The sequence below is a fragment of the Juglans regia genome, chromosome 10, assembly GCF_001411555.2.
Source record: "Juglans regia cultivar Chandler chromosome 10, Walnut 2.0, whole genome shotgun sequence".
Lineage (NCBI taxonomy): Eukaryota > Viridiplantae > Streptophyta > Magnoliopsida > Fagales > Juglandaceae > Juglans > Juglans regia.
The window spans coordinates 1,170,968-1,183,618 of NC_049910.1; the positions used below are offsets into that span (position 1 = coordinate 1,170,968).

The 12,651-nt window shown below is 33.7% G+C and overlaps 1 protein-coding gene across 1 annotated transcript; it reads right to left on the reverse strand.

The window, feature by feature from the left end:
- Positions 1 to 209: 209 nt before the first annotated feature.
- Positions 210 to 4,028, reverse strand: LOC108985953 (cystathionine gamma-synthase 1, chloroplastic-like). Its single transcript, XM_018958436.2, has 11 exons — positions 3,446 to 4,028; positions 3,242 to 3,345; positions 2,916 to 2,989; positions 2,650 to 2,818; positions 2,357 to 2,416; positions 2,053 to 2,256; positions 1,836 to 1,922; positions 1,583 to 1,690; positions 1,303 to 1,398; positions 1,068 to 1,186; positions 210 to 517 (listed from the first exon to the last, which is right to left on the reverse strand). Exons 1-11 carry the CDS (start codon positions 3,930 to 3,932, stop codon positions 388 to 390), a joined length of 1,638 nt encoding a protein of 545 aa, XP_018813981.2. The 5' UTR covers positions 3,933 to 4,028; the 3' UTR covers positions 210 to 387.
- Positions 4,029 to 12,651: the final 8,623 nt, after the last annotated feature.

Here is a 12,651-nt window from a genome sequence, read left to right on the forward strand (position 1 = left end):
TTATTTATGTAAACATAATTTTAATTGACGTTACATACTATATTAGGAAGATAGTTGCACGTGTTTGTCGGAGTAATTACTCACTCAAATATCATTTAGGTGTTAAGAGATTGATTTTATTTCGAAACGTTTTCTTTCTCGAATATAACTTGCCTTTTCCATCACGCAAGGGCAAGACAGGTACAGTAACAAAGAAGGGAGGGGGGGCAGAGACGAAATTTAAAGTCATTCATTAGATCATTTTAACGAGCAGAACGGACCAATTGATGATCAAAATCTATTGAAACGCCCAAAAAAGTAGAACCCGGAAAAATAATAGAAAAGAAAAAGGCCCGGTTAAAATAAAAGGACACAACAGGTTTACGCTCCACAAGATCGGGGAGATGTTCAAGCCTTAATGGTTTCCAGGGCCTGAAGTATATCAGCCTTCAAATCTTCAAAGTGTTCGACTCCGAAGCTAAATCGAACCAGGTTATCCTTAATCCCATACTCGAGCCTTTCTGACTGAGGTAAATCCCTGTTTCAAAAATCGATTGGAAAATAAGTCAGCGTGAACATCATTATCACATCACTTTGTTATACATCATCTGGCATAATATCAAACATCAAGTGTTGGATTCTCATTTGGAGGCGCAATCGCATAGTTAGGCACTTAATATAGTATTTTCATACTAGATTCCATAAAGGCCAATTCACTTGGGTATCTCAACATCCTAAAAAGGGAAAATATTCCCCGACAATTTCAAAACCCTGAGATCCTAGAAGGCAAAGATTATAACTGTTCAATAGGTGAGGCTCCAACAGGGGTCCTTGTAGAGTCCCCCCTATGGACGAACAGTTTGGTTGGCATTCCAAGAAATGCAGACACCAGTGAACCCTAAATCTCGCACTAACTATTGTCTGGGGACCTTATGTTGCAAGATACACCTTTGGATTTTCCCTTTGTAGTGGAGTTCGTTAGGTTGCAAAGATATATATTCACAAGTGCACACAGCAGGACCATTGCAATCAAAATGACAAAAACTGTAAATCTAGGGAACAATATGAAGCAGAACTTGAGGGAATACCAGTAAGACATAATTGCTGGCTGATCCACAATGCTTTCACAGCCACCAAAGGATGGGGCAATGTATGGGATTCTTAGTGAATCAACAAATTTTATGGTAGTTTGTAGGTCTCCGTCAACCTGCATTACGGGCGAAAAACTTTTATGCTAAAATGTGGCACGCCATAAAAGGAAGTACACAAATTAGAAAATATATCCACAGTGGTCAGCACATTAAAGCAGTGAGAAATAATCACCTCAAAACTGACCACACCACCAAAACCAGTCATCTGACGCTTGGCAAGGTCATATTCAGGATGACTTTGCAAGCCCGGATAATACACACGCTTCACCTGCCAAAAATAAGATGTGATGATATCAGTGATTATATCAAATAGAAAGGCAAGCAGGAAAAAATGGAAGTGCAACAATAGTGCCAAGGTGTTTCTACATGCTACACAAGCTAGCGGCAGCGCCGAATGGCTGTGAATTTAATTTGCATTATTCTACACTTGTATATATCAATGGAATTGACACCTTAGGATGTGCCTCTAAAATTTCGGCCATCCCCAACGCTGTTGAATTCTGCTGCTGTACACGAAGATGCAGTGTCTTCATACCTCGGATGATAAGGTACGCAGCATTCTGTTCAGGAAAAGTAATACAAATCATCATGATGGAGCTGAAGTTTCACTAAATTTGCAATAGATAACAACGTTTCCTTATAAATAATTTGCAGTGCATAACAATAAAAGTCAATATATTGTGAAAGACTACAAAAGAGACTTACTGGGTTGAGAGCACCACCCAAAATATGATGCAAATTACGGACTTCTGAGACCAACTTCATGGAACCACTAATGCAACCAGCAAGGACCTGTAATAAGAAAAATTCTTGTGCTTAACTTCATATTTATAGACAGCCCACTTCTTTATATTGTTTTAACTAAATAAGCTGCCAGTATACTTTAAAAAAAAGACCGAGTCGCCAGAATAACCCAACTTACATCATTGTGCCCCCCAAGGTATTTTGTAGCAGAATGCAGAACAAGATCAGCCCCAAGGGCAAGGGCCTTCTGGTTGAGAGGTGTTGCAAAGGTGCCATCTATGCAGACCAATGCTCCTTTCTGGTGGCAAAGTTCCGAAACATGCTTGATGTCAACACATCTGAGGAATGGATTGGTAGGAGACTCTGTGAAGAAAAGAGAAACCTGCATAGAAGTGTAATTCCACCCAACTTAGGATTGCCCATAACAAAGTAGTCAATAGAGCATTTAACGATAAAAGTTAAGCACTACGTTCATTACTGACATTGTTCTCATTCAGCGCAGATTCCAAGGCTCCTACATCTGCTGGGTCAATAACAGTAGCCTGCATAAGTGATAATCATAATCAAGAACAAACCCACTGAATAAAACTTTAAAAGTAGCACCAAAATACCCCATTTCTCTCAATATATCAAACTCTTTGGGACACACAGCTCTTCCAAGCCAAGAAGGGCACAAAAAAATAAGGTACTTGTCATTGAAAAAATGTCAATAGACCTGGATCGACACATTACCAACAGCATGCAGATAATCAACCAAAAGAAGCAGAACCTATACCTTGATTCCCATTCTCGGAAGAATAGTCTCGATGAATATCCTAGTCTTCCTATAGCAATCAGTTGTCGTCACAAGATGCCCACCAGCTGGAACCAATGCCAACAACAAGACTGTGCTAGCACACATTCCAGATGCCATTATAAGGGTTGATTCAGCCCCCTCAAGTGCACTGAATACAGGGACAAATACAAACACAACCTCACTAAATGTTTAATCAATTAGGTGTAGATTATAAAGAAAACTAGTGCCAGGCAACAAATGCATGCCTTATCTTTTCCTCTGCAACCACTGTTGTTGGATTTCCATACCGCCCATACTCAAAACTTGCCCGGCGTTTCTCCTATCTCATTAGAACATACATACATCAATAAAATTCCATAAATAAAAATAAAAATTTCGTTCTATTTTAATTCGTTTCTCCCATCAAGAACCTTTTCAATTAACTATTGACGAATATAGAATTAACCAAATCAGCTCCTTTTTTACAAGTTTATATATCAACTACAAATATATGTACGTATATCTATGTTGCTAATTATGTAAATGCAGCGGAGTGAATGTTAAATATGAATTTAAAAAAGCGTTTGCATACCTTGAAATCAATGAGCTGAGCAGTATTGTCGAAGAAGTAGGCAGAAGTATTAACCACCGGTGTGGTAATTGCATCGGTCACTATACCGCGTCCAGATCTCTCGCCTACACAACCGACGAAAATGCTTTTCAGAACATAAAACAAAAGCACCAAACCCGAAACCGTAATAATATAAAAGTGGAGAACACAAGAAAGTATCGTCACCAGCATGAATAGCGAGGCTCCCATCGTAGCTAAAAACGGAGGGCTTGGATTTGGGCAAACCCTCAACGCCAACGCTACGATCCACTTCCTTCTCCACCAACGTCACGTCATCCTCGGCTGCAGGATCGACCAGCGACGCGATCGGCTCGGCGGAGGCTGGAGTGGCCGATGCTGCGGCCGCAGCCGCAGCCGCAGCCGCAGACGGTGAAGCGGGGTTGTTGGACCACGAGGCCGCGACGATCTGGGCGACGCCGATGTTGCTGCAGTTCCGGCGGGCCTTGGTGCTAAGCTGGCGTACGAAGTTTGGAGGGAATCGGAAGATCAGGGAGGAGAGGCCCCAGTGGAACGATACCGTTCCGCGCGCCGAGTAGAGCCTGCCGTGGCTCGGCTTCTTATCCCCTCGTCCGATATTCGGCGCGCCGGAGAAGTCGGGTTCCGAGCGACACTCGAAGGAGGGAAAAACCCTAGGACACGTGGACACGGCCATTCTGATTCTACAACGGCACGTTATTGCCTCGGACTCTCCGGAGACCTTTGGACGTTGCGTTCTCTCTTTCAGAGAAATGCGAAACGTCTTAATTAATACGTGGTCGTTGTTTGTCGTTTTCTTATTTGTAACCAAAGTTAGGTTTCCAGCCACCCTAACCTGAGTTAGTGGTTAGAATGAGCCGACTGACGTGTACAGAAATTTTATTTTTAACAAAAAACTTTTACAATTTATCTATGAATATTAAATTGCGTTGGTTTGCAATTTAATTAATACGTGGTCGTTGGTTTGTTTTTATAATTCTTTTTAATTTATCTTTTTTAAATATTATAAATTTTTTAAATTTTTATATAAAATAAAAAATTTAATTTTTTTAAATTTAAAAATAAAAATATTTATTAAAAAATATTTTATAATAATATTTAATTTTAATTTTAATCTCAGCACGATTTTATTTAAAAAAAAAAAAACTAGCCGAAGAATCCAAATCGAATATCCACTTTGGTATTGATTTTCAACGTTTGGTTGGTGGAGATGGCTTCGTGGTACAGCGTCTGCCTTGTTTGGTTCAAAATAATAGAGTGTTGATGATGATATCCCGGCTAGTACGTAGTGGGATCAGGATTCCATCATTCCCAATTCACAACAGACAGACAAACACAAAAGGATAAAAGGGTTATCTAGCCATACATGCCATAAGAGCATTAGAGCTTTAAAGTATTGGCATTAGTTTCGTTAAAATCATATTTAAAATTTAATAAAAATATTTTTTATAAATTTAAAACTTTTTTAACCATAATTCTATATTAAATTAACTATTGAATTCAGTAAAATAATAATATAATATTATTTTTTTAATAATAATATTTTTTTCATATTTTATAATTACATTAATTATATATTAATTAATAATTTTATTTTATTTTTGTATTATTATTACAAGACGGTTTGAAATTAAACATGAATAAAAAAGACCGTTGGAGATGAAAAGTGAATAAAAAATATATTTGATAGGTGAACAGTAACCTTTTAAATTTGAAAAAGTCCATCTATTTATTGTAGTTCAAAACTTCTCACTTATCTCTCTGGCTAATCCAATGCAACTCTATTTTGATGAAATTCATTATATTTTACATTTGGTTAGATTTTTGATGAAGCTAATGTCAATGCCAATGTAGTGGACTTAACTTCGTTTGTTTTCACAGATGAAATGAGATGAGACAATATATGTTGAGATAAAATTTGAAAGTTGAATAAAATAATATTATTATATTTTTTTAATATTATCTTTTTAATATCACTAGGTCTCGTTTGATTTTAGAGATGAATTGAGATTAAAATTAAAAATTTGAATAAAATATTATTATAAAATATTTTTTCATATTACTTTTATTTTAAAATTTAAAAAATTTATTTATTTTATATGAAAATTTAAAATTATAATGAGAAAATGAGAAATTTTCAAAGTGATTAAAAAAAGTAGTGATCATAACAGGGTCAGGATGTGTACCAAAAGTTTCATCCCAGACGGGGGGAATTCGGCATGGGATTGAACTCATACGTTTGTGGTTTTTCTTTATTTTTTCTTCTTGCGGGGAGAATAACAGACAGCAGGAAGATGAATTATTTTATTCAAAATAATATTTAGCCAGTCAGATTTGGCCAGTGATACAACCTTAGGTTGCGTTTGGATGTTGAAGTGAATTGAGTTGAGTTGAGTTGAGATGATAAAATATTATTAGAATATTATTTTTTAATATTATTATTATTTTAATATTTAAAAAAGTTGAATTGTTTATTATATTTTATGTTGAGATTTGAAAAAATTGTAATGATGAGTTAAGTTGAGATGAGTTGAGAGATGTTTATCATCCAAACGAAGCCTAGTTTATAATTATTGTTTATGGGTGCGGCTGCTCTGCCGCCCAATCTTGACCGCTAGGCATACTGTTTAGTATAAAAAAAAAATTATATTTTTTAATATATTTAAAAAATAAAAAAATACATCAATACATTTAAAATTACTTATTTAATCAATAAAAAATAATAATAATTTTGATCAGTGGTCAAATAGAAGTGTCAAAAATAGTGGATATAGTAATGTTTTTTATTGTTTATGTTGAGTTCATTATTTTATTTTATTGTACATCTTAACTAAATCTTGGCCAAATTTTAGCTTTGTTGACTTCACTATTAGTGCTCTCAAAATTTGGTCAAAATTTAACTAGAGAATTTAATTTTATAAATTTAGCTAGCTATTTTTCAATAATATCAAATAACAGACTATCTAAATCTATGACAATTCTATTAAAATATTAATTTTGACATTTTCATTTATTTTAATTTTAATTTTAATTATAATCTTAATATTTTTTCGTTATTAAAAATATACACATTAATTTTATAATATTTATATAATTCCTGATGAATATAAGTATACATTAATTTTTTAATGTTCATGTTTTTTTTTATAAGTACCTCTTGTATCCATGCATACAAAATCTAATCACATAATGTAAATAATAAATGCATCACAACCTCCCATTTAATTCAAAAATTAGGAACAGTCTCGTTTGAACAAACCATTACAAGTTAAACTAGACATGCAGTTGCACCTCCCCACAAACTAAATACTCCAACACACCTCCAAATGCTTGTTTAAAATAATTTTTGATGGTAAAAATAATATTTAGCTAGCCCAAGGGGCTAACTAGATTTGGTCTGTGAATAAATGTAACGTTTTAATGAAATGCCCAAGCCATTACATATATTTTAAAATGATAGGTCAATAATATAATTAGAATCTTATAAAGAGCAATAATTTCTCATTCTCAGGTAATGTATGCAATGTGGGATTACATACATTACCTTCATTTATTCTTATCATATGAGGTATCACAATCTATCTCTTTAAATTGTCAATGTCCTCATCGGGCCAGTCTGTCGTAAGTGACACGGTTCAAGTTTCACATTTTTTATTGGGATAGACTCTGATATTATTTGTAATGTCTCAATAGAAGGCTCAAGTCACATGACCTATTATCTAAAAAGACTAGTTAATAATACAATTAGAATCCATTTGAATCTTATAAAGAGTAAGAATTTCTAATTCTTAATGAATGTGAGATCTCAAATACCACCTATTATTATTCTTATCATATGGGGTATCAATAAATCTTGAGCTATGATTATTATTTATTTATTGAGTCTATTATAGTGAATTTTTATACGATCTAACTAAATTCTGGTTAAAATTTAACTAAGTTTAGTTCACTACTAATACTATAAAGTAGCACGCCAAGAAGATTAGCACGCCAAGAAGATGTATGTGAACAGAAAAATGGCGGCGGCATTTGACCAAAATTGAAGCCGCCATTATGCTACCCGTGTTAGCCATTAGAGGTGCGTTTGTTTGTTGGATCTAATGATTTAAAAATGGAACGTATGAACATCACCTTCGAATTTTAAAGATAGAGACATCGAATCAAAAGGAAATATAATCCTTCACAAACATGAATCTATCCTCAGTGTTCTCAATTCCCTAATTGCTATAGTTTAATAGGAAATACTCTAGATATAAAAAGATTATATAAAATCAATTTAGTGTAATTTGACGTGATTCATCAGATTATAAAATAATTTTATTATAAAGTAGATTTAACAGTTATCTTTAAATATAGTGTATAGTCTAAGAAGATTATTGAAAGAGAAATACTCTTGTCACAAAGAAATTATATAAAAGTAATATCATAAACTGACGTGAATTGATGTGATTCGTCAAATTATAAATTTACTTTTAATATAATATAGATTTAATAGATTAAATGAAGTAACTTTAATTTATGAGATTTTTTTATATAATTTTTTCATGGACGTAGCATTAACTTGAAAACAAGTTCAACGCCGACGATGCAAGAGTGCCCATGATTTCTTTCGCTACTTTTTATTGGGTTTGGGATGGCAGAATCCAGGTTGGAAGGCCCCAAGTAATTTTGGATCAAAGGATGAGACCAGAAAGACGTGCTTTGAGCAAAAATGAGGCCCAATTAAACTGCATAATGGGCTGCAGTTGCAACCCAATAACTACTAATTCCCTGATCTGTAGTTATTGGTGATGGGCTAAAATAAGTGATGGCAGGATCAACAACCCTTAAGGCCCACGGCAGGGAGAGAGGAAATGTGGGTCTAGGAATGCCGGGTAGTCAGTCCATGGGCTAAAAGAAATTTGATGCAGGATGGCCGAAAGAAAAGATCTTTGATACAGAAGGAGCAAGTTGTAATAAATTGAGGTATTTTATAACAATTTAGAGAAATGATATTTATAATTATAAAGTGTACAAGTATAATTTATTTTAAATAAAGTAAGTAAATATGAAACTTACATGAAAAAATTAAATTTTTAATTCTTCTCCGACTTTTTTTTTAGAAAACCGCTTCACACCGGTCGGGTTGCTTTTTCTACAAAAACAGCCCTCCATTCATCTCAAGTCACGTAGGATAAAACACTATAAGAGAAATACACACCACCACAAATAATCACCTCGTCTAGCCTTCTCTTCCTCAGCATCATCCTCTGTCTTCTCTTCCTCGTTGGTCTCTCTGCCCTCAGTCTGACGCCAACGCCGACACAAGCATCTCAATCCGACGTCGATGCCGACTCCGACCATCTCAGTCCAACGCATCTCTATCGCTGATCTCCTCCATCTCCGTTGATCATCTCCATCTCCTCTCCATCAAAACCCAATCAAACCAAAATCAACCCACAATCAAACCAAAATCCTTCGATAGGCGAAGGGCTAGGCATAGGAGGTGTACTGGGAGTGATCATAGTCGAAGTCATCAGAAGGTGTGGAGGTCGACCGATCCACACCTTCCGATGCCAATTCGTAGGGATTTCCTTCGCATTGAGCTTTGATGAAGGGGTGCTCGGGTTGAGCTTCGACCTAGGGGATTCGATTCGGGGGTGCAGGTGCGATTCGACGTAGGGGGTGCTCGGGTTGAACTTCGACCTAGGGGATGTGATTTAGGGGTGCGGGTGCAAGGGATGAAGGCCTATGCAAGGGATTTCCTTCGAAGGGGGGTGCGAGTGAGTTTTGCAAACAAATTGGTTTTCTGATGTTTGATGGTTTAGGATAGATACCGTGGAAGGCTTACGTGTAAGTTTATAAGTGGCAGACTATTTTTGTTTGAAAACCGGCTGTAAGGATTTTTCTTTTTTTATTTTTTTAAAAAAAATGCGCAGCGCTTACATAACTTATGAATATATCTAGTAATCATCTTTATAACACTCTTCAAGATAAATCAAAATTTGTTCAAATAGTAAGGTTTCAATGCATTTGGATTCTTTAAACTTCTTGACCGACATTTTAAGATCTAGAATAATTAAGAGAGATAGACTCATAACAAATAAGAGCGTCGTGACATTTCTTGAGTATTTAATACCATCGTTCACTCATACAAATATAAATATTATAGATTCCAATGATATTTCGTTTAACCTTTACTCAAGGTGGTTTGGATTTAAAAAGTATTTCGTCTCATTTTATTTTATTATTATATTTTTTTAAATTTTTATATAAAAATAAAAAATATTTTAATATTTTAAAATAATAATAATATAAAAAATTAATATTTTAATAATATTTTAATAATATTTTTTTAATTTTTAATTTTTATATAAAATTATCTCACCCCATTTTTAAATTCAAATCAGCCTAAGGTGTTTTTGTTTGTAATGATATTAGGTAATACTTGCCGGCAATTAAATATTCAAGTACTTTCGAAGATGTTACAAAAAATTTCAATTACTTTCAGAGCTCTTTTGCACTGGTGTTGTGAAAAGTTCCGTAGAAATTAATGGGTTGAACACGCCAAATACTGTGTGGTGGACCCATAACCATTTATAAAATATAGAAGTCGATTTGAGATGGCCGAGAGTGAAGAAAAGAATACTCCTACTTGCGTCTTCCTTCAAGTACACCATAAATAATCATGTGGGTATGGTCATGTAAACTTGTTTTTGCCTAAATTTCCTTGTGTTCCCTTTTTAAAGCTCTTTCTTTATAATTTAGTGAGGGCGTTTTCAAAGCTATATTGGACATCTACCCATAAAAGTGGCCGAGTTTCATGTTGGCCGATAAGACAATATTAAAGATTATATCATTTTCCTTTTGTTTTGAAAAAACTTGACATTTGTGTGTGTATATATATATATAATATATGGACATTAATATCTGTGAATATATATAGTATAATTTTGTAAACATATCATACTTCAAAACATTGATCTAAATGCTAAATGCCGACGACAATCTTTGCATGCCATATATACATATATAACATCATTTCTAGTGTATTACTTCCGCTTTCACATATACAAGTATTTGCTAGCTGCATGCATCATGTGTCACTATATATATTCTCCTAAATTTTGTTCAAACTGAGTAATTAAGTAGATGTTTTGGTTGGATAGTGAGATGAGATAGTTTTAGATGAGTTGAATAAAATATTGTTAGAATATTATCTTTTAATATTATTATTGTTTTGATATTTGAAAAAACTGAATTGTTTAATATATTCTGTATGTTAATTTAAAAAAATTATAATAATAAGATGAGTTGAAATGATTTCTGTATCCAAACGAGCTCTAAATTTTTACAGTAACGATACGTAGCTCATAATGGGCACTTTTGTGCGAAGCATATATATATATATATATATATATATGTGTGTGTATGTATGTATTCCACATTCGTCGACATGTTGTCATCAATCTGATTGGTCATAGCTAATACGAGGACCTTGATTAATATGTGCATAAAATTAGTAGAAAAAGATATATACTATTATTAGATTTCATTAAAATTATTCGACTTTTCCTCCATATTAAGTGGATTTTATTGTTGGTAGATATGAAAATCTTCAGCATTTATTACACCTAATTTAAAAGAAAAAAATATAATGAAGTTGATGGAACAGATCATATATAATATTTAGCTAGGGACCTTAGAACGTATATTAAGCATTTAATATTATACGAAAAAATTATTTGGGCAAGTACAAATATTTTAGGGTATATATATTTTATGTGTTATTTCTCTCCCGTTTTAGACTTCACAATTTCGATAAAAACTTAAAGAAAATCTTAATTATCATTTGCAACAGTTCGAGGCAGTACTCGCAGAGAACTCCTTTTGTATGCAATATTATTGCAAACTATATATATATATATATTTATATATATTGATCATCTTTCGAGTTCGGGGTTGGTATAAATGAGCACAAACAAAAATTGCAAGATCAGGAACTCATTTAATAAGGCACAGTTGGCCTGAGTCGAGGCAAATTTAAGACCCATGTGAGGTGCATTATATATACACCGAAATAAATGCTCTACCACAATAAATACAAATATATAGATGCAGAAAAAAGCAAAGTATGTAGGGTATCTATCTATCTATCTTTGACATCTAAATTGTGGCCTGTATCTACCCTCCACAGGCTACAGCTTTCAACACAGCCTGGATTCATGATCCTCTCATTTAATGGCAAATATATTAACTTTTTTTTTTATTCTTCTTTTATTTTATTTTTTTAATATATGAGATCGAATCATCGATGACAACATCATGACATATATATCGTAGCGTACTTCATATCATGTTTTTAATTTCCCTTCCTCAGTCGGTTGGATTGATATTGATCAGTTAATTCCATGCATTAAAGAACGACACGGCAGTACGTAGTCTAATAAGCTCTTCCTATGGCCAACAGATAAAATCATAAAATGTCAATATCTTCTTAATTGGTAAAAATATTAATACTGATTGATATTGGCGGATGAACTTTGTTTATTTTCAACTTGATTTTCGATCGTATTGTGATTATATATATATATATATATATATATACACACCGAAATTCCAACAATGAAACACATACAACATTCTTTATATTTCACTTTTTGGCGAAGGAAATAATTTCTCTCACAAACCATTTAATTAATTCCCAATATGCATGCAAACACCATAGAAAAAAATCATCATCATCTTGATCTTCCTCTAGAGGAGCATTCAAAGTTTCCTTTTTACATGCATAATTAAATTTACTAAAAAGAAGCACCGGCAAATTAGGGCTAGCTAGCTAGCTGGTGCATGCATGGGCCGGGGACTAAAGATGGAACAAGCTGTGATCTAGGAATTAAGAACGACGTACTGATCTTCTCACACAATATATATATATATATATATATACACACATACATTATATATAGTACTTCACGGCCGCTTAACGTTGAAAAGAAATTATAAGCTAGTGAGAATCCAAGAATTAAGGCGACGCCTTAATTATTAATTAATTATTCATACAGTACGTGATTAGGCAGTCTTTACATGCTTCATCTATACATCCACGACTTAATTATGCGTACGAATCGGCTACCGGCGCGCGTACGTTAACGTGCGTTGTGCTTTGTTGATCAGTACGTATATAAATAACCCATTTTGGTTAAATAAACCAAAAATTTCAGCTTTAAATCTTCCGTCATTGATCATGGTAGTTGCCAAATTTTGCATTGTGTTGAAATATCATATATATATATATATAATATATATATGTACGTATGTATGTATATATATGCAGTGTGTGTACGTGTCATGTGAAAGTGGGCTGCATGCACGAGGAAACAATAATTAATTTGGCTATTAAAACATTCTCATTG